The 24,598-nt window shown below is 42.7% G+C and overlaps 1 protein-coding gene across 1 annotated transcript in view; it reads left to right on the forward strand.

The window, feature by feature from the left end:
* Window positions 1-24,598, forward strand: part of stab1 (stabilin 1) — a 285,696-nt gene that overhangs the window by 36,047 nt on the left and 225,051 nt on the right. Inside the window, exons 15-18 of the mRNA XM_034164948.1 lie at window positions 179-292; window positions 5,483-5,536; window positions 5,692-5,772; window positions 19,636-19,791. Of these exons, the coding sequence (XP_034020839.1) occupies window positions 179-292; window positions 5,483-5,536; window positions 5,692-5,772; window positions 19,636-19,791 (405 nt within the window). The remainder of the gene's footprint in view (window positions 1-178; window positions 293-5,482; window positions 5,537-5,691; window positions 5,773-19,635; window positions 19,792-24,598) is intronic.

Genomic DNA, 24,598 nt, shown 5'->3' on the forward strand with positions numbered 1-24,598 from the left:
AGCGTCATGTTGTATTAGCATTTAGCAGTGATGTTTCAGAATGAATTTGAGTGTAATTGATTTCCATTTGTTCAAAGACTTGAAACATTTACTACAAATAGCTCAGGCTGTATAACCTTTTAAAGGCAGGCCTCAGCTCTTAAGCCCCGCCTCTACACGGCGTGCTGTCTGTTTGCAGAACTGCGGCTCGCCGCCTCCTCTGAAGGGTCCGGGGCCACTGACTGTCTTTGTGCCGACGAACGAGGCGGTGGACAGAGCTCGAGACGGCAGCATTCTGTACATGCTGACTGACGTAAGGACTCAGCGAGAGAGCAGAAGACGGGCTTCCTGTTTTTAACCCGCCTGTGGGCGTGGCCTGCAGACAGGAACTGGTGTCATGTTTAAAAGGGTCATATGTAAGAAACAAGTGGTTTCTGTGCCTGTTGCTTTAAATGCAAAGGAGAAGCTGTGGCCAGCAGGAAGTGAAGATTCAAATGCAATTTTGTTTACATAGAATCATCGAACCTGTCCACACACACACACACGTGCACACACACACACACACACACACACACACACACACACACACACACACACACACACACACACACACACACACACACACACACACAAACATGCACAAAGCCTTTAGACCAATATTACTTAATGTGGCCCCAAATCTCAGAGAGAGCACAGACAGAATACAGACAGACAGAGCATGGACAGAGCACAGACAGACAGAGCACGGACAGAGCACAGACAGAGCACGGACAGACAGAGCACAGACAGAGCACGGACAGACAGAGCACGGACAGAGCACAGACAGACCACGGACAGAGCACGGACAGACAGAGCACGGACAGACAGAGCACGGACAGACAGACCACGGACAGACAGAGCACGGACAGAGCACGGACAGACAGAGCACGGACAGAGCACGGACAGACAGAGCACGGACAGACAGAGCACGGACAGAGCACGGACAGACAGAGCACGGACAGACAGAGCACAGACAGACAGAGCACGGACAGAATACAGACAGACAGAGCACGGACAGACAGAGCACGGACAGAGCACGGACAGACAGAGCACGGACAGAGCACGGACAGACAGTGCACGGACAGAACACAGACAGACAGAGCACGGACAGAACACAGACAGACAGAGCACGGACAGAGCACGGACAGACAGAGCACGGACAGAGCACGGACAGACAGAGCACGGACAGAATACAGACAGACAGAGCACGGACAGACAGAGCACGGACAGACAGTGCACGGACAGAGCACAGACAGACAGAGCACGGACAGAGCACAGACAGAATACAGACAGACAGTGCACAGACAGACAGTGCACGGACAGAGCACAGACAGACAGAGCACGGACAGAGCACAGACAGACAGTGCACGGACAGAATACAGACGGACAGAGCACAGACAGACAGAGCACAGACAGACAGTGCACGGACAGAATACAGACAGACAGTGCACGGACAGAATACAGACAGACAGTGCACGGACAGAATACAGACAGACAGAGCACGGACAGACAGACCACGGACAGAGCACGGACAGACAGAGCACGGACAGACAGAGCACGGACAGACAGAGCACGGACAGAATACAGACAGACAGAGCACGGACAGACAGAGCACGGACAGACAGAGCACGGACAGACAGTGCACGGACAGACAGAGCACGGACAGACAGTGCACGGACAGACAGAGCACGGACAGACAGAGCACGGACAGAGCACAGACAGACAGAGCACGGACAGAATACAGACAGACAGAGCACGGACAGACAGAGCACGGACAGAGCACGGACAGACAGAGCACGGACAGAGCACAGACAGACAGAGCACGGACAGAGCACAGACAGACAGAGCACAGACAGAATACAGACAGACAGAGCACAGACAGAATACAGACAGACAGTGCACAGACAGAATACAGACAGACAGTGCACAGACAGACAGTGCACGGACAGAGCACAGACAGACAGAGCACGGACGGAATACAGACAGACAGTGCACGGACAGAATACAGACGGACAGAGCACGGACAGACAGAGCACAGACAGACAGAGCACAGACAGACAGAGCACAGACAGACAGAGCACGGACAGAGCACAGACAGACAGTGCACGGACAGAATACAGACACACAGTGCACGGACAGAATACAGACGGACAGAGCACGGACAGACAGTGCACGGACGGAATACAGACAGACAGAGCACGGACAGACAGTGCACGGACAGAGCACAGACAGACAGTGCACGGACAGAATACAGACAGACAGTGCACGGACAGAATACAGACAGACAGTGCACGGACAGAATACAGACGGACAGAGCACGGACAGACAGTGCACGGACAGAGCACAGACAGACAGAGCACGGACAGAGCACAGACAGACAGTGCACGGACAGAATACAGACAGACAGTGCACGGACAGAGCACAGACAGACAGAGCACGGACAGAGCACAGACAGACAGTGCACGGACAGAGCACAGACAGACAGAGCACGGACAGAGCACGGACGGACAGAGCACAGACAGAGAGCACAGACAGAATACAGACAGAGAGCACAGACAGAATACAGACAGACAGAGCACGGACAGAGCACAGACAGACAGAGCACGGACAGAATACAGACAGACAGTGCACGGACAGAGCACAGACAGACAGAGCACACACAGAATAGAGACAGACAGAGCACAGACAGACAGAGCACGGACAGAGCACAGACAGACAGAGCACACACAGAGCACAGACAGAGCACGGACAGAGCACAGACAGACAGAGCACACACAGAATACAGACAGACAGAGCACACACAGAGCACAGACAGACAGAGCACACACAGAATAGAGACAGACAGAGCACACACAGAGCACAGACAGACAGAGCACACACAGAATAGAGACAGACAGAGCACACACAGAATACAGACAGACAGAGCACACACAGAGCACAGACAGACAGAGCACGGACAGAGCACAGACAGACAGAGCACGGACAGAGCACAGACAGACAGAGCACACACAGAATACAGACAGACAGAGCACACACAGAGCACAGACAGACAGAGCACACACAGAGCACAGACAGACAGAGCACACACAGAATACAGACAGACAGAGAACACACAGAATACAGACAGACAGAGCACACACAGAATAGAGACACACAGAGCACACACAGAATACAGACAGACAGAGCACACACAGAATACAGACAGACAGAGCACAGACAGAGCACACACAGAATACAGACAGACAGAGCACAGACAGAGCACACACAGAATACAGACAGACAGAGCACAGACAGAGCACACACAGAATACAGACAGACAGTGCACGGACAGAATACAGACAGACAGTGCACGGACAGAATACAGACAGACAGACCACGGACAGAGCACGGACAGACAGAGCACGGACAGACAGAGCACGGACAGACAGAGCACGGACAGAATACAGACAGACAGAGCACGGACAGACAGAGCACGGACAGACAGTGCACGGACAGAGCACGGACAGACAGTGCACGGACAGACAGAGCACGGACAGACAGAGCACGGACAGAGCACAGACAGACAGAGCACGGACAGACAGAGCACGGACAGAGCACGGACAGACAGAGCACGGACAGACAGAGCACGGACAGACAGAGCACGGACAGACAGTGCACGGACAGACAGAGCACGGACAGAGCACAGACAGACAGAGCACAGACAGAACACGGACAGACAGAGCACAGACGGACAGAGCACAGACAGACAGTGCACGGACGGAATACAGACAGACAGAGCACGGACAGACAGAGCACAGACAGACAGAGCACAGACAGACAGTGCACGGACAGAGCACAGACAGACAGTGCACGGACAGAATACAGACAGACAGTGCACGGACAGAATACAGACGGACAGAGCACGGACAGACAGTGCACGGACAGAGCACAGACGGACAGAGCACAGACAGACAGTGCACGGACAGAGCACAGACAGACAGTGCACGGACAGAGCACGGACAGACAGAGCACGGACAGAGCATGGACGGACAGAGCACAGACAGAGAGCACAGACAGAATACAGACAGAGAGCACGGACAGACAGAGCACGGACAGAGCACAGACAGACAGAGCACGGACAGAGCACAGACAGACAGTGCACGGACAGAGCACAGACAGACAGAGCACACACAGAATAGAGACAGACAGAGCACAGACAGACAGAGCACAGACAGAGCACAGACAGACAGAGCACAGACAGACAGAGCACAGACAGAATAGAGACACACAGAGCACACACAGAATACAGACAGACAGAGCACACACAGAATACAGACAGACAGAGCACACACAGAGCACACACAGAATAGAGACACACAGAGCACACACAGAGCACAGACAGACAGAGCACACACAGAATAGAGACACACAGAGCACACACAGAATAGAGACACACAGAGCACACACAGAATACAGACAGACAGAGCACACACAGAGCACAGACAGACAGAGCACACACAGAGCACAGACAGACAGAGCACACACAGAGCACACACAGAATAGAGACACACAGAGCACACACAGAATACAGACAGACAGTGCACGGACAGAGCACAGACAGACAGAGCACAGACAGACAGAGCACAGACAGAGCACAGACAGACAGAGCACACACAGAGCACACACAGAATAGAGACAGACAGAGCACACACAGAGCACAGACAGACAGAGCACACACAGAATAGAGACACACAGAGCACACACAGAATACAGACAGACACAGCACAGACAATGTCACAAAGTGAGATTAAATTCAGACTATCTTGACACACGTTACAAATCCACAGTGAAAATTCTGAACATCTGTTTGCTGTTGAGGTTATGTGTAAAATGAGCACCAGTGGGATTTCTCATTTTCATTAAGGACTGCATTTCTATAAGGTTTTTGCATCTGAGACATGCACTTGAAGTGCTTTACAGCATAGACTCACATTCATGCTTTTACACTCTGATGTCAGCGTGCCGCCACTATAAAGAGCTCAACTGTACGGCAGGAACAGTTTGTGATTAAGGACCTTGCCGGAGGGATCTTAGTGATTTTATGATGTGACAGGGATTTGAACCGAGGGTCCTCTACGGTTAACCTCAAGTCTGTCATCTTCCTGTGACTTATGGGCGGGTTGTGCACTGAACATAAACACAGTAGATTAGAGCGCCACCTGTTGTGAGACATGTTGAGGTGAGACGTTTTGTTTCAGCCTTTGTGCAGCACGTCTTGAGGGAAGTTAAGAACAGTTTAGTCAAGAACCTCGTGGATCCTTAAATCACAAAGAAACTAAAATATTGCGCTGTTAAAGTTCAGTAACTGCAGTTTTCCACAGCAATGGCCCCTTTAAAGGAACACTGCTGCTGTTGAGCTAAAATAAGCTAGTTGTGTTACGTGTACGTTAGCTGGAAGATTTTAATCACTTTTTTTCTTTTGAAGGCCAAATACAAACTACAGGAGTTGCTGAGACATCACGTCTTCTCCAAGGCTGCAGTAAGACCCATCTGTTCCTCTCCGTAATGTCAATCTTTTTGTCTGTTCTGCCTTTAAATATTCCAGCTCGACTCACTGCATGTCATTGCTCTCCAGCTCCACCAGGGGGTGATGTAGCCACTGTGGCTTGACTCTTGTCTGTGTTCTCTCTCCAGCTGAGCATCGATGATTTGGCCCCGCTTTCCCAAATTCAGACGATGGCTAATCAGCTCATAAAGATCAGTCTATCCGACAGTGTAAGTGTCTCTGATTGGCTCTTTGCTGACTGTAAATTTGTGCTTCTTTTAATCAGCTGGATTACATTTTTAGGTGTTTACTTCAAGTTTCCATTTTTTTTAACTAATTTGTATGTGATGCAACTTTTACAAAGAAACTGACTGAAAACCTATCAGTGATATTGTAAATGAGTCTTAAATCTGAAGACATGTTTATTCTGCCTTGTCAATAATTATTCCACTATTGGCTTCATCACATGACTTATATGACATCTAAATAGGTCCTCATCATTTGATTGGTGGATTCTATTGGTCTCATTTCATAGGTGAGGATCACCCACATAATGTCACACTGTTATCACAATAATAATACAGTAATGACTCTAATAACACTGTGATAAGGTAGTGGCAACACTTTTATTACATGATATACAGTAATGACTATAATAAAACTGTGATAATTTAGTGGCAACACTGTTATTACATAATAATACAGTAATAACTCTAATAACACTGTAATAATTAGTGGCAACACTGTTATTACATAATAATACAGTAATAACTCTAACACTGTGATAATGTAGTGGTAACACTGTTATTACATAATACAGTAATGATTCTAACACTGTGATAGTGTAGTGGTAACACTGTTATTACATAATACAGTAATGACTCTAATAACACTGTGATAATGTAGTGGTAACACTGTTATTACATAATACATTAATGACTCTAATAACACTGTGATAATGTAGTGGTAACACTGTTATTACATGATATACAGTAATGACTATAACACTGTGATAATGTAGTAGTAACACTGTTATTACATGATATAACAGTAATGACTATAATAACACTGATAATGTAGTGGCAACACTGTTATTACATGATATACAGTAATGACTAACACTGTGATAATGTAGTAGTAACACTGTTATTACATGATATAACAGTAATGACTAACACTAATGTAGTGCAACACTGTTATTACATAATAATACAGTAATGACTCTAATAACACTGTGATAATGTAGTGGTAACACTGTTATTACATGATATACAGTAATGACTATAATAACACTGTGATAATGTAGTGGTAACACTGTTATTACATAATAATACATTAATGACACTAAACACTGTGATAATGTAGTGTTGTTAATTCGGCCACTCCCGGTACGTTCGGGGTTGCCACATCTGGTACAACCAGATCCCCATCGGTACTTGACACAAGCTTTACGCCGGATGCCCTTCCTGACACAACTCCAGTTTTACCCGGAGAAACACACACAGCTGGTGGTGTTCCAAAGGGGTCTCCCATCCAAGTACTAACCAGATCCTGCTCTGCTTAGCTTCTGAGATCTGACGGGATCAGACTGACACAGAGCAGACCGGCTGCACTGAGATAATGTAGTGGTAACAGTTATTACATAACACATTAATGACTCTAATAACTGATAATGTAGTGGTAACACTGTTATTACATAATAATACAGTAAAGACTATAACACTGATAATGTAGTGGTACCAGTTATTACATAATAACACAGTAATGACTATAATAACACTGTGATAATGTAGTGGCAACAGTTATTACATAACACAGTAATGACTCTAGTAACACTGTGATAATGTAGTGGCAACACTGTTATTACATGATATACAGTAATGACTAATAACACTGATAATGTAGTGGTAACACTGTTATTACATAATAATACAGTAATGACTCTAATAACACTGGGATAATATAGTGGTAATGTAGTGGTAACAGTTATTACATAACACAGTTAACACTGATAATGTAGTGGTTACAGTTATTACATAATAACACAGTAATGACTATAATAACACTGATAATGTAGTTGTAACAGTTATTACATAGTAACACGATAATGACTATAATAACACTGTGATAATGCAGTGGTAACAGTTATTACATAACACAGTAATGACTCTAATAACACTGTGATAATGTAGTGGTAACAGTTATTACATAACACAGTAATGACTCTAGTAACACTGTGATAATGTAGTGGCAACACTGTTATTACATGATATACAGTAATGACTAATAACACTGATAATGTAGTGGTAACACTGTTATTACATAATAATACAGTAATGACTCTAATAACACTGGGATAATATAGTGGTAATGTAGTGGTAACAGTTATTACATAACACAGTTAACACTGATAATGTAGTGGTTACAGTTATTACATAATAACACAGTAATGACTATAATAACACTGTGATAATGTAGTTGTAACAGTTATTACATAGTAACACGATAATGACTATAATAACACTGTGATAATGCAGTGGTAACAGTTATTACATAACACAGTAATGACTCTAATAACACTGTGATAATGTAGTGGTAACAGTTATTACATAATAACACAGTTAACACTGATAAAGTAGTGGTTACAGTTATTACATAATACAGTAATGACTATAATAACACTGTGATAATGTAGTGGTAACAGTTATTACATAGTAACACAGAAATGACTATAATAACACTGTGATAATGTAGTGGTAACACTGTTATTACATAATAATACATTAATGACTAATAACAGTGATAATGTTGTGGTAACACTGTTATTACATGATATACAGTAATGACTATAACACTGTGATAATGTAGTGGTAACACTGTTATTACATAATAATACAGTAATGACTCTAATAACACTGTGATAATATAGAGGTAACACTGTTATCACATAATAATACAGTGACTATAATAACACTGTGATAATGTAGTTGTTGTTCATTCGGCCGCTCCCGGTATGTTCGAGGTTGCCACAGCTGATACAACCAGATCCCCATCGGTACTTGGCACAAGCTTTATGCCGGATGCCTTTCCTGACACAACTCCAGTTTTACCCGGAGAAACACACACAGCCGGTGGTGTTCCAAAGGGGTCTCCCATCCAAGTACTAACCAGATCCTGCTCTGCTTAGCTTCTGAGATCTGACGGGATCAGACTGACACAGAGCAGACCGGCTGCACTGAGATAATGTAGTGGTAACAGTTATTACATAATAACACAGTAATGACTCTAATAACTGATAATGTAGTGGTCAATCAATCAATCAATCAATCAATTTTATTTATATAGCGCCAAATCACAACAAACAGTTGCCCCAAGGCGCTTTATATTGTAAGGCAAGGCCATACAATAATTACGTAAAAACCCCAACGGTCAAAACGACCCCCTGTGAGCAAGCACTTGGCTACAGTGGGAAGGAAAAACTCCCTTTTAACAGGAAGAAACCTCCAGCAGAACCAGGCTCAGGGAGGGGCAGTCTTCTGCTGGGACTGGTTGGGGCTGAGGGAGAGAACCAGGAAAAAGACATGCTGTGGAAGAGAGCAGAGATCGATCACTAATGATTAAATGCAGAGTGGTGCATACAGAGCAAAAAGAGAAGGAAACACTCAGTGCATCATGGGAACCCCCCAGCAGTCTAAGTCTATAGCAGCATAACTAAGGGATGGTTCAGGGTCACCTGATCCAGCCCTAACTATAAGCTTTAGCAAAAAGGAAAGTTTTAAGCCTAATCTTAAAAGTAGAGAGGGTGTCTGTCTCCCTGATCCAAATTGGGAGCTGGTTCCACAGGAGAGGAGCCTGAAAGCTGAAGGCTCTGCCTCCCATTCTACTCTTACAAACCCTAGGAACTACAAGTAAGCCTGCAGTCTGAGAGCGAAGCGCTCTATTGGGGTGATATGGTACTATGAGGTCCCTAAGATAAGATGGGACCTGATTATTCAAAACCTTATAAGTAAGAAGCAGAATTTTAAATTCTATTCTAGAATTAACAAGAAGCCAATGAAGAGAGGCCAATATGGGTGAGATATGCTCTCTCCTTCTAGTCCCCGTCAATACTCTAGCTGCAGCATTTTGAATTAACTAAAGGCTTTTCAAGGAACTTTTAGGACAACCTGATAATAATGAATTACAATAGTCCAGCCTAGAGGAAATAAATGCATGAATTAGTTTTTCAGCATCACTCTGAGACAAGACCTTTCTAATTTTAGAGATATTGCGTAAATGCAAAAAAGCAGTCCTACATATTTGTTTAATATGCGCATTGAAGGACATATCCTGATCAAAAATGACTCCAAGATTTCTCACAGTATTACTGGAGGTCAGGGTAATGCCATCCAGAGTAAGGATCTGGTTAGACACCATGTTTCTAAGATTTGTGGGGCCAAGTACAATAACTTCAGTTTTATCTGAGTTTAAAAGCAGGAAATTAGAGGTCATCCATGTCTTTATGTCTGTAAGACAATCCTGCAGTTTAGCTAATTGGTGTGTGTCCTCTGGCTTCATGGATAGATAAAGCTGGGTATCATCTGCGTAACAATGAAAATTTAAGCAATGCCGTCTAATAATACTGCCTAAGGGAAGCATGTATAAAGTGAATAAAATTGGTCCTAGCACAGAACCTTGTGGAACTCCATAATTAACCTTAGTCTGTGAAGAAGATTCCCCATTTACATGAACAAATTGTAATCTATTAGATAAATATGATTCAAACCACCGCAGCACAGTGCCTTTAATACCTATGGCATGCTCTAATCTCTGTAATAAAATTTTATGGTCAACAGTATCAAAAGCAGCACTGAGGTCTAACAGAACGAGCACAGAGATGAGTCCACTGTCTGAGGCCATAAGAAGATCATTTGTAACCTTCACTAATGCTGTTTCTGTACTATGATGAATTCTAAAACCTGACTGAAACTCTTCAAATAGACCATTCCTCTGCAGATGATCAGTTAGCTGTTTTACAACTACCCTTTCAAGAATTTTTGAGAGAAAAGGAAGGTTGGAGATTGGCCTATAATTAGCTAAGATAGCTGGGTCAAGTGATGGCTTTTTAAGTAATGGTTTAATTACTGCCACCTTAAAAGCCTGTGGTACATAGCCAACTAATAAAGATAGATTGATCATATTTAAGATCGAAGCATTAATTAATGGTAAGGCTTCCTTGAGCAGCCTGGTAGGAATGGGGTCTAATAGACATGTTGATGGTTTGGATGAAGTAACTAATGAAAATAACTCAGACAGAACAATCTGAGAGAGTCTAACCAAATACCGGCATCACTGAAAGCAGCCAAAGATAACAATACGTCTTTGGGATGGTTATGAGTAATTTTTTCTCTAATAGTTAAAATTTTATTAGCAAAGAAAGTCATGATGTCATTACTAGTTAAAGTTAAAGGAATACTCAGCTCAATAGAGCTCTGACTCTTTGTCAGCCTGGCTACAGTGCTGAAAAGAAACCTGGGGCTGTTCTTATTTTCTTCAATTAGTGATGAGTAGTAAGATGTCCTAGCTTTACGGAGGGTTTTTATAGAGCAACAGACTCTTTTTCCAGGCTAAGTGAAGATCTTCTAAATGAGTGAGACGCCATTTCCTCTCCAACTTACGGGTTATCTGCTTTAAGCTGCGAGTTTGTGAGTTATACCACGGAGTCAGGCACTTCTTAACAGTGGTAACACTGTTATTACATAATAATACAGTAATGACTATAACACTGATAATGTAGTGGTAACAGTTATTACATAATATCACAGTAATGACTATAATAACACTGATAATGTAGTGGTAACAGTTATTACATAATAACACAGTAATGACTATAATAATACAGTAATGACTAATGACACTGTGATAATGTAGTTGTAACAGTTATTACATAGTAACACAGTTAACACTGATAATGTAGTGGTTGCAGTTATTACATAATAACACAGTAATGACTATAATAACACTGATAATGTAGTGGTAACAGTTATTACATAATAACACAGTAATGACTATAATAACACTGTGATAATGTAGTGGTAACAGTTATTACATAGTAACACAATAATTACTATAATTACACTGTGATAATGTATTGATAAGTTATTACATAATAACACAGTAATGACTATAATAACACTGATAATGTAGTGGTAACAGTTATTACAAAATAACAGTTAACACTGACAATGTAGTGGTAACAGTTATTACATAGTAACACAGTAATGACTATAATAACACTGTGATAATGTAGTGGTAACAGTTATTACATAATAACACAGTGATGACTATAATAACACTGTGATAATGTAGTGGTAACAGTTATTACATAACACAGTTAACACTGACAATGTAGTGGTAACACTGTTATCACATAATAATACAGCAATGACTGTAATAATACTGTGATAATGTAGTGGTAATAGTTATTACATAATAACACAGTAATGACTAATAACACTGATAATGTAGTGTAACACTGTTATTACTTAATAATAGCTAGCTCTGGGGGTGTGGAAAGTCACCTCGCTGTGGGGATAGCAGCCAGAACTTGTGCGCGAGGTGGAGCGTTACCAGTCAGATCTGGTGGGCGTGGCCTCCATGCACAGCCTCGGCTCTGGAACTACTCTCCTTGATAGGGGTTGGACCTTATTCTTCTCTGGAGTTGCCCGGGGTGTGAGGTGCCGGGTGGGTGTAGGGATACTCACGAATCCCCGGCTAAGTGCCGCTATGTTGGAGTTTATCCTGGTAGATGAGAGGGTCACCTCCCTGTGCCTTTAACTGGTGGGGGGAGGGGGGTGGGAAGTATTGTTTATGCGTATGCACCAAACAGCAGTTTGGAGTATTTGGCCGTCTTGGAGTCCCTGAATGGAGTCCTGTATGGGGCTTTGGTGGGGGACTCCATTGTTCTGCTGGGGGACTTCATGTACACGTGGGCAATGACAGACACACCTGGGGAGGCGTGATTGGGAGGAACGGCATCCCCAATCTAAACCCAAATGGCCATTTGTTAGTGGACTTCTGTGCAAGTCACGGACTGTCCATAACTAACACCATGTTCAAACATAAGGATGATAAATGGTAAATGGACTGCATTTATATCTCGCTTTTCCATCTGCATCAGACGCTCAAAGTGCTTTATAATAATGCCTCACATTCACCCCGATGTCAGGGTGCTGCCACACAAGGTACTCACTACACACCGGGAGCAAGTAGGGGATTAAGGACTTTGCCCAAGGACCCTTAGTGATTTATCGGTCAGGCTGGGATTTGAACCAACCATCATCTGGTCTCATGCCCAATGCTTAACCCTGTAAAACCCACATATAGAAAAACACACACAAAAAAATTTCAACCATTAAGATGTTGTTGTAGGAGGCCTCTGAGGGTTGAAATGAGGTGTTTTTTAAAATGTTTTTGTAAGTTTTTATGGAAACATTGTAATATTGCAACACTGGGCTCTAAGGGGAGCAGAATCTCCTGTATTTGTGGTCATTGACCACAGAAAGGTCTTGTCTCAGAGTGATGCTGAAAAACTAATTCATGCATTTATTTCCTCTAGGCTGGACTATTGTAATTCATTATTATCAGGTTGTCCTAAAAGTTCCCTAAAAAGCCTTCAGTTAATTCAAAATGCTGCAGCTAGAGTACTGACGGGGACTAGAAGGAGAGAGCATATCTCACCCATATTGGCCTCTCTTCATTGGCTTCCTGTTAATTCTAGAATAGAATTTAAAATTCTTCTTCTTACTTATAAGGTTTTGAATAATCAGGTCCCATCTTATCTTAGGGACCTCATAGTACCATATTACCCCATTAGAGCGCTTCGCTCTCAGACTGCAGGCTTACTTGTAGTTCCTAGGGTTTGTAAGAGTAGAATGGGAGGCAGAGCCTTCAGCTTTCAGGCTCCTCTCCTGTGGAACCAGCTCCCAATTCAGATCAGGGAGACAGACACCCTCTCTACTTTTAAGATTAGGCTTAAAACTTTCCTTTTTGCTAAAGCTTATAGTTAGGGCTGGATCAGGTGACCCTGAACCATCCCTTAGTTATGCTGCTATAGACTTAGACTGCTGCGGGGTTCCCATGATGCACTGTTTCTTTCTCTTTTTGCTCTGTATGCACCACTCTGCATTTAATCATTAGTGATCGATCTCTGCTCTCCTCCACAGCATGTCTTTTTCCTGGTTCTCTCCCTCAGCCCCAACCAGTCCCAGCAGAAGACTGCCCCTCCCTGAGCCTGGTTCTGCTGAAGGTTTCTTCCTGTTAAAAGGGAGTTTTTCCTTCCCACTGTAGCCAAGTGCTTGCTCACAGGGGGTCGTTTTGACCGTTGGGGTTTTACATAATTATTGTATGGCTTTTGCCTTACAATATAAAGCGCCTTGGGGCAACTGTTTGTTGTGATTTGGCGCTATATAAAAAAATTGATTGATTGATTGATTGTCTGACCAACAATACAGAACTAAGGATTTATTTGCAGGCTTTTGCTTTTGTGCCAGAAGAGTAAAACATGAAAAATAATCTCATTCATGTTGTTGTGAACAGTCATTTATTGCATGACAAGAACTTTGCTATTTATTCACAATGATATTCCCAGAAACAGTTCTTGTCCTCTGAAAAACAGAGGCGGACATCACACTTGGCGCATTGGGTGTTCGTATACCCTTTACTGCAATGTCTGCAGCGTCCCCTCTTCATCTTCATGGGAAATGTCCAGTTTGGTCCTTGCGCACATCCTGTGGGGGGTGTGCACATGCTTTCTTTGAAGGACTGTTTGGACTAGGGTTAAGGTTAGGGTAAGGCTGTTGAACGTCAATGTAGGTTTTGGTGGCTTTGTCCCAGCGTTGAATCTTCTGCACGGGTTCTGGTCCAGTGAAGGATGACACAAGTGTGACGGCTCTGTTGTCATGCCATTTGGCAGCACAGGTGTTGTGTTTTCCCTCCACTCTGTAGTCAAAGCTTCCTCTACCCTTCTTCTTCTTCAAGATCTTTTCATCTTCAAGGTTGCAGCTGGGAAGCCGAACCTGCCTGGCTGTTCCCATATAATGGATTCCTTGCTCAAGGAACTTCACTACCAATGGAACAGAGGTGAAGTAGTTGTCTATGTAGACCTTGTAGTTCTGACCCTTTGGAAGTGTGGAGGCAAGCTTCATCACATCACCTGACAATCCAAGTTCAGGTTTGACTCATACTCCAGTGTTCGCGCTCCTTTGGTAAACATCAAAGTCAAGCATCATGCCAGAGATTCCAGCTCTCCCCCACACTTTGAACCCCCATGGGTGTGGCGTCCCTCGCATATACTGCTTGATGCTGCAGAACTTCTCCTTGAAAGGAATCATCATCTCATCCACAGAATTGTGCTCTTTGGGTACCACCTGCAGATTCTAGATAAACTGTATAAAAAGAGGGGATGGTGGGGAAATTGATTTCAGTGTGAAGTGCTGACACATTGCACTAAAGTACCCCATTCACACATGTAACAGGTCACACAACAGTGTATAGGTTAATGATCGTAAACTCTGATTATCATACTAATAGATGTGCAGGTCGCCTCCAAGTTACAACAACACCTTACATTCCTGAGCATCATCACCTGTTACAGAACAATGGAAACACGCCCCCGAGCACCCCCCCCCCACTATGACTTTGACTATGAATTGATCTGAACATTCTTATCATGAACCAAGACAAGGGGCAGATGTGGACTAACAGAATTACTTTACTACTGCTTTATGTGAAAAGGGGAAAATATTGAGTGTTGAAAATGTTTAAAAATCATAAGTAAATGAAAAAATATATGTATGACAATATATATATCATTGCACACTAGTTTCTAATACAATAATATGTCATCTAATATAAGGCTAGAGTGCGTAAATCATGTGTAGTTTAAATTTATATTGATGTTCCTCTCAAGACGTTCCTCTCAAAACTGGGTTGTTTTGACTAACACAATCACTCAACATTGTAATATTGCAACAATTACAAAACAAGCTCTAAATAAAATGTAAGACACATTTTCAACAGTGACTACATATGGACATGTTCTACACACTGTAACAAACACACACAAAAAATATTTAAAGCATTTTACTTACTTTAAACAGATGAATTGTTGGGTATTTTCTCCTCCAAACATTCTTAAAACCTTTAACAAGACAAACAGAGTCAAGAAACACCAGTGAGACAGAAAGTCAAATATTACGCGCGGAGTGCGGCCAGGCTGTACACCAAGGCTACACTAAAGTCTGGCCTGCTTTTCCGCTCTTTTTATTAAGAGACGCCCTCATCACATAAACAAGAAACTTGTCCTAAGGGTGGGGGTAATGACGCAAGACAAGTTTCTTCCCATAACATAAACGCATACGTCAATAAGTGCAGCTGTAAGGAAGAACACTTCAGGTCAGCACATCTCGTTCGTCTGTTGCAGGTATCAGCTGTTCTGCATCTGCCTGAAGTGTCCTGTCTTCCACACTCCTTCACACTAAACACCACATCACAAACGTCAAAACAAAATTGAATTCTCAGGATTGCATTAAGACAGGTGCAAAACAGCACATCTCCGTTCTCATGAGAAAGAAGACAAAGCTAAACAAGGTTGAATAACACGTACGTTCTCAGGGTGAAGTGCAAAACAGCACAACACCGTTCTCATGAGAAAGAAGGCAAATGTACAAACGTTTAACAGTGATAACATGTATACAAAATCTTTAACATGAATCCAATCCAATGAATTGAGGGGATGATGGCGTCTCAAAAATCTGGCAGTTGTGTGACTTCTGAACCCCAGGGCAGGCCTTATATACAAATGTATGACCCAATAGCATTCTGAAGCTGAACAATAGGACCAAAAAGTATGTTAATGTGGTTTACCCCCCCCCCCCCCCCCAAAAAAAGTTTTTTGGGGATAACAAAAATTGTTGTAATTCTGCAACAGTGGGTCTTAGAGGGTTCATCACACCCCCCATGCTCATAAGCGTACATGGTACCAGAGCACCCCAGGCTGAAGATCAATGATCGAATTTGTGATGGTATCATCTGATCTGAGGCCACATGTTCTGGACACTCGGGTGAAGAGAGGGGCAGAGCTGTCAACTGATCACCATCTGGTGGCGAGTTGGATCAGAGGGTGGGGGAGGACTTTGGACAGACCTGGTAAGCCCAAAAGGAGAGTGTGGGTGAACTGGGAACGTCTGAGGAGCCCACTCTGACAGATCTTCAACTCACACCTCAGGCGGAGCTTTTCTAGCATCCCTGTGGAGTACACCTGTTCAAAATGTCAAATGTTACAAAATCTTTTGGGCCACATGTTGTTCTTGTTCCACGAATAAAACAAAAGATCTGTGCCAAATTTTATTGTAATGGGACATTGTTTAGGGTCCCCCACAAAGCAACAAGTTTCCCCAAACAACTAATGTAGTAATTCAGCAATTCCAGAAATGTTCTCCTCTGGGTGACCAATCAACCACCACTTTTTGTGATTAGAAGCCGTCACATGTACCTGTAAAAGAAAAATAATGTCATCAGAGTGTTCTCCCATTGGGGTGACGTTGTCTTGCCAGCGGAGGGAGAGGAACATGTGTCACTCTGGGGGAACTCTAAATCTTATCTGATTGAGTTCTAATCTGGTCTGAACCTATAAAACCACAAGTGGAACAAAAACAACACGTAGCCCGACGTCTCTCACAGCTTTTATTTTTCCACTATATAACATGAACAGCCCTACTGTGGAGGTTGGAGGCATTGAACCAGAATGGACAATGTTCAAAGCTTCCACTGCTGAAGCTGCAGCGGGGAGCTGTGGCCTGAAGGTCTTAGTTACCTCAAGGGGCGGCAAACCTCGAACACCGGGGTGGACACCTGTGGAAAAGGGAGCTGAGCCAAAAGGCGAAGTTCTCAATCTACTGGTCAGTCTTCGTTCCTCCTCTCACTAGTGGTCATGAGGTTTGGGTCATGACCGAAAGAACTAGATTGCAGGTACAAGCAGCCGAAATGGGCTTCCTCAGGAGGGTGGCTGGTGTCTCCCTTAGAGATGGGGTGAGATGTAGTATGAGCAGCTACACATTCGCTAAAAGTGATGAAGGACTTAACAAACAGAATTTTCAGTTTTCAGATTGCCTTTTTTTTTTACAAATGAAAAAAAATTACATATTTACAAATACAGATTTATTTGTCAAGCCCACCACACGTTTCAATAACTGTGTTATACCAAACAGCCAACCACTAACCATTTAGTCAGACTCACTGTATTCATAACAGCCCCGGAGATGTAATCGCAGCTCATCCAGCTTATTCCTCAGGGAGAAGGCGTTGCAAAGCAGCATTCTGCTTTGCATTTTTATCTGTAACTTCCGCAATTTTTTTTTAGGGATTTATCGGTTTAGCTTTATAAAACTTAACTTTTCAGTTAGCGGATTAACGGTTATCGAAGCTAACTTTTTGGTTAGCTGTGCCCACCACTGGTAGTAACACAGTGACAATGTCGTGGTAACACTGTTATTACATAACAGAGTAATGGCTAATAACAATGACAATGTAGTGTAACACTGTTATTCCATAACAGAGTAATGGCTAATAACACTGACAGTGTCGTGGTAACACTGTTATTCCATAACAGAGTAATGGCTAATAACACTGACAGTGTCGTGGTAACACTGTTATTACATAACAGAGTAATGGCTAATAACACTGACAATGTAGTGTAACACTGTTATTACATAATATAGTAATGACTGCAGTAGCACTGTGGTAATGTAGTTGTATCATTGTTGTTACATAAAAGTAATGACTGTAGTAACACAGTGATAATGCAGTGGTAACACTGTTATTACATAACATTAATGACTGTAGTAACACAATGATAACGTACTGTAACACTTATTACATAATAACTCCATAATTAACCTTAGTCTGTGAAGAAGATTCCCCATTTACATGAACAAATTGTAATCTATTAGATAAATATGATTCAAACCACCGCAGTGCAGTGCCTTTAATACCTATGGCATGCTCTAATCTCTGTGATAAAATTTTATGGTCAACAGTATCAAAAGCAGCACTGAGGTCTAACAGAACAAGCACAGAGATCAAGCACAGTAATGACTGTAGTAACAATGATAATGTAGTGGTAACACTGTTATTACATAACAGTAATGACTAACACTGACAACTAGTGTAACACTGTTATTACATAATAACACAGTAATAACTGTAGTAACACAGTGATAATGTAGTGGTAACACTGTTATTATATAACAGTAATGACTAGTAACGCAGTGATAACGTAGTGTAACACTTATAACATAATAACACAGTAATGACTAGTAACAATGATAATGTAGTGGTAACACTGTTATTACATAACAGTAATGACTGTAATAACACTGTGATAATGTAGTGTAACACATTACACAATAACACAGTGATAGTAACAATGATAATGTAGTGATAACACTTATTACATAACACAGTAAAGACTTTAATAACACTGTGATAATGTAGTGGTGACACTGTTATTACATAACACAGTAAAGACTGTAGTAACAATGATAATGTAGTGTAACACTTATTACATAACACAGTAAAGACTGTAGTAACAATGATAATGTAGTGTAACTGTTGCATAATAACACAGTAAAGACTTTAATAACACTGTGATAATGTAGTGGTAACACTGTTATTATATAATAACACAGTAAAGACTGTAGTAACAATGATAATGTAGTGTATCACTGTTATTACATAACACAGTAAAGACTGTAGTAACAATGATAATGTAGTGGTAACACTGTTATTACATAATAACACAGTAAAGACTTTTAATAACACTGTGATAATGTAGTGGTAACACTGTTATTACATAATAACACAGTAAAGACTTTAATAACAGTGATGATGTAGTGGTAACACTGTTATTACTTAATAACACAGTAAAGACTTTAATAACACAGTGATAATGTAGTGTAACACTGTTATTACATAATAACACAGTAAAGACTGCTGTAGGATAATAAGATATTCTTCATGTTGTAATATAGAATGTCCAACTATCTGTCCTTCAGGGTGAGATCCTATTGGGTGAGAACGTCCGTCTGCAAAGCACCAACATCGTGGCAGCCAATGGCATCATACATATGATCGACGGCCTGCTGTACCCGCCCTCAATACTTCCCATCCTGCCTCATCGCTGTGATGTCATCGAGAGTAAGATCACCATGGTGAGCAGGGTTACATCAGGTCAGGGTGAGACGCATGTTATAACGGAGTTAGGGTGACGATACCACTTTGAAAGGAACAACACGGGTTGCTGAGTCAAACAGCCTTTACTCTGTGACAGTGGATAGACTGTGGTCTGAGTACACAGACAGTCCGTGAGGCAGCGGGGTCCACAAGGGAACAACCACCGAGGCAGAACATAAAAACAGCCAGAGGGTCAGCCCACAGGTCACCTTTACAACACACAGATAATCCAAAAAGCGGCAGGCAACCTCGAGGTAACAAAAGGCAACGTCTATCTGCAACTGGAAGACATGAAGAAAGACTTGAGTGGGAGCAAGACCTTCTGGCATGGGGATGATGGGAGACAGAGGACTAAATAGTCTGAGGCACAGTTAGTGAGGACACAGAGGTGCACTGAAATGAGCACAGAGAAGTGTCAAAGTAAAAGCACCGGCAGGCCGTATGCTGGAGTTACAGTCGGCCACATCTTAAGCCCACACCAGACTCCATCCTCATGTGGTTTGGAGCTGAATGAATGAATGTTTTACTGACACTGGAGTGATGATCTCAGTATAAAAACAAAAATGTTCCCCATCACATGACCGATCTGGATCTCTTCTATCGTTCTTGAAATCCATCGAAGGTTCTGATACAGGTACAGTTTTCGAACTGCATGCAGACTGTACTAGTCTGGTTTTTAGGACTTGACACCAGGATTTTACAGGGTTGCCTTGTGCAAAAACCAGTTCCGTTTTGGGCACTGTTTGAGTTTGTTGTGTCAAATGTTAGTCTCGTGGGACAGGATGGGACAGAACAAGCGAAGTGCGCAACGCATCTGCGCATCCGTGGGTCAAACGGGGGCAAAAATTCCAACTACCAAACTCACACTGCTCCCATTGAATTTCGTATACATTAGCATTAGCGGACTGTAAAAGTTAAAGCTTTTACAGGGATTGTTTCAAAGGCTTTAAGCCTTAAGCGACACATACAATAATGACAGGGGCACATTGTGCTGTTTTCAAATGCTCGAACTGAATTTATAGGCTTGAAAGTTGGCTGAAAACACACGATTGCAAAGCTCCGCCGAGTTCACACAAAGACGTAAAGAAGAAATGTGGTCGTAAACTTCCGTTCATTCTACACAATTTCACTACAGAAAAGAAAGATCCAGACGGACGCAAAAAGACAGACTAAAATTGTAAGTTTCTTACACACATTTATTTTGTCAATATCCTGAAACCGTGCCGCCGTTTTTGTGCATCGGCTTATGACTGTAATGTCGCGCCATGAATGACGTGGCGTGTAATATTATAATATTGACATGTTCTATAAACAAACTGCATGCATGCACATATTGTATGTTTGTCAACTTATCAAAACAAACGTGACACCAAAGAGGTCATATGGACTCACCGACATTGTCGTCATTATGAAGCCGGTGGAGTAACGATTTCTCATCCCTGCTTAGCAAATATTCTGCAATATCCACAGTTTCAGACTCTGGACTTCGTCTAACCATCCGTCAGTTGCCTTCAAGGGGTCAGAAATGTGTTTGTCTCCAACTATCAACAAGTACTGGTCATTTTTGACAGCAACGTGCTCTTCCTCCTTTGTCGGCACCAACGGTAGTTTCTGTAATGATGCAGCACATGCAAGCACAACCAGCTTTTCTTTCCATTTCTGTCCACTGCCGTGCGTAGTCCTGGTTGTAACAGGCAATCTGCAGAGCTTACAAAAACACTTTAAATCGTCAACTTTCCAGCGGATGAAATGACCCAAATCACAGCACTCCTCGCTGCTTTCTGCCGCCATAGCTTGTGGGTTGGTAGTCGAAAAATTTAGCCTACCCATAATGCACCGTGCGGCATGAGATACACACTTCGCTTATAGGGGAGGTGATGGTCTAGTGGTTAAGCGATGGGCTTCAGACCAGAGGGTCCTTGGTTCAAATCCCAGCCTGACTGGAAAAATCATTAAGGGCCCTTGGACAAAGTCCTTAATCCCCTAGTTGCTCCTGGTGTGTAGTGAGCGCCTTGTATGACAGCACCCTGACATCGGGGTGAATGTGAGGCATTATTGTAAAGTGCTTTGAGCATCTGATGCAGATGGAAAAGCGCTCTATAAATGCAGTCCATTTACCATTTAACTCCAAACTCAGCTCTGGGTTAGAACTTTGCACTGGATGACCTATCGAGGACAGTCTTGGAGTCGGTTGTAGATTTTGTCAAAGTTTTGTGTGCCAAGCTGAAGTAATATCATCTCTGTGAGACAAAATATGATTTTACACTCACTGACCCCGAAATGTAATTAATATGCAAATCAGGTCGCTGTTGCTATGGTGATCATTTCCCCCACAGGGACCAGCCAAGCTTGGGTAGTTTGAGTCTGAGGGCCTTGTGGGAAATGTTCAGACTGAAACAATGATATTGGTACGTTGTTCAGGTGGGCGGAACATAAAAAAATAACAAAAAACAGATCTAAAGCATACATGTGACAGTTTTGGGTACACTTTGATGATTTCACAGTCAACCATCACTTTTTCAGCCAGTGTTCTTCAGACATGTCAGGGGATGAATACATGAACATTTTCTTGGACTTAGTAAGTATAGTCTGGTACTGTTAAGTAAATCTGTCTGCAGGAGGAACGTCTCAAAAACTGAGTGGTGTGTAATAAGGAGACTGGTGAGGGAAGTCACCAAGACAACTCTGAAGAAGGTGTAGGCGTCTGTGGCTGCGACTGGAGAAACTCTGCATAGTGTTGGATCAGCTGTTCTACAGGTTGAAGGACAAAGTGGAGCACAGACGTCTTGTGGATCTGCAGCTGATTATTTTGGTGTCTGTGTGGAGTCGATCAAACACATATATTTAATCACAATGACCAGGTTTGGTCACCACTGGTTCTGTGCTTTTCTAATGAGCCACCCTGGGTCCGGATTTGAAACTAACCAGTCACACCGGTGTCACTCTGTTTTCCTTAACGAAGCCTGTTGCAGGCAGATGTGACGTGGCCTTGTCCATGTTTCAGGATTCTCTGCTCTGAGGTGCCGGCGTCCTGGATTGTGGTCAAAATCAAATCAAATCAATTTTATTTATATAGCACCAAATCACAACAAACAGTTGCCCCAAGGCGCTTTATATTGTAAGGCAAGGCCATACAATAATTACGGAAAAACCCCAATGGTCAAAACGACCCCCTGTGAGCAAGCACTTGGTGACAGTGGGAAGGAAAAACTCCCTTTTAACAGGAAGAAACCTCCAGCAGAACCAGGCTCAGGGAGGGTCAGTCTTCTGCTGGGACTGGTTGGGGCTGAGGGAGAGAACCAGGAAAAAGACATGCTGTGGAAGAGAGCAGAGATCAATCACTAATGATTAAATGCAGAGTGGTGCATACAGAGCAAAAAGAGAAAGAAACGCTCAGTGCATCATGGGAACCCCCCAGCAGTCTAAGTCTATAGCAGCATAACTAAGGGATGGTTCAGGGTCACCTGATCCAGCCCTAACTATAAGCTTTAGCAAAAAGGAAAGTTTTAAGCCTAATCTTAAAAGTAGAGAGGGTGTCTGTCTCCCTGATCTGAATTGGGAGCTGGTTCCACAGGAGAGGAGCCTGAAAGCTGAAGGCTCTGCCTCCCATTCTACTCTTACAAACCCTAGGAACTACAAGTAAGCCTGCAGTCTGAGAGTGAAGCGCTGAGGTCTAACAGAACAAGCACAGAGATGAGTCCACTGTCTGAGGCCATAAGAAGATCATTTGTAACCTTCACTAATGCTGTTTCTGTACTATGATGAATTCTAAAACCTGACTGAAACTCTTCAAATAGACCATTCCTCTGCAGATGATCAGTTAGCTGTTTTACAACTACCCTTTCAAGAATTTTTGAGAGAAAAGGAAGGTTGGAGATTGGCCTATAATTAGCTAAGATAGCTGGGTCAAGTGATGGCTTTTTAAGTAATGGTTTAATTACTGCCACCTTAAAAGCCTGTGGTACATAGCCAACTAAAAGATAGATTGATCATATTTAAGATCGAAGCATTAATTAATGGTAGGGCTTCCTTGAGCAGCCTGGTAGGAATGGGGTCTAATAGACATGTTGATGGTTTGGAGGAAGTAACTAATGAAAATAACTCAGACAGAACAATTGGAGAGAAAGAGTCTAACCAAATACCGGCATCACTGAAAGCAGCCAAAGATAACGATATGTCTTTCCTTTTTGCTAAAGCTTATAGTTAGGGCTGGATCAGGTGACCCTGAACCATCCCTTAGTTATGCTGCTATAGACGTAGACTGCTGGGGGGTTCCCATGATGCACTGTTTCTTTCTCTTTTTGCTCTATATGCACCACTCTGCATTTAATCATTAGTGATCGATCTCTGCTCCCCTCCACAGCATGTCTTTTTCCTGGTTCTCTCCCTCAGCCCCAACCAGTCCCAGCAGAAGACTGACTGCCCCTCCCTGAGCCTGGTTCTGCTGGAGGTTTCTTCCTGTTAAAAGGGAGTTTTTCCTTCCCACTGTCGCCAAGTGCTTGCTCACAGGGGGTCGTTTTGACCGTTGGGGTTTTACATAATTATTGTATGGCCTTGCCTTACAATATAAAGCGCCTTGGGGCAACTGTTTGTTGTGATTTGGCGCTATATAAAAAAATTGATTGATTGATTGATTGATGGTTATGAGTAATTTTTTCTCTAATAGTTAGAATTTTATTAGCAAAGAAAGTCATGAAGTCATTACTAGTTAAAGTTAAAGGAATACTTGGCTCAATAGAGCTCTGACTCTTTGTCAGCCTGGCTACAGTGCTGAAAAAAAACCTG

Source organism: Thalassophryne amazonica, chromosome 3 (genome assembly GCF_902500255.1).
Source record: "Thalassophryne amazonica chromosome 3, fThaAma1.1, whole genome shotgun sequence".
NCBI lineage: Eukaryota > Metazoa > Chordata > Actinopteri > Batrachoidiformes > Batrachoididae > Thalassophryne > Thalassophryne amazonica.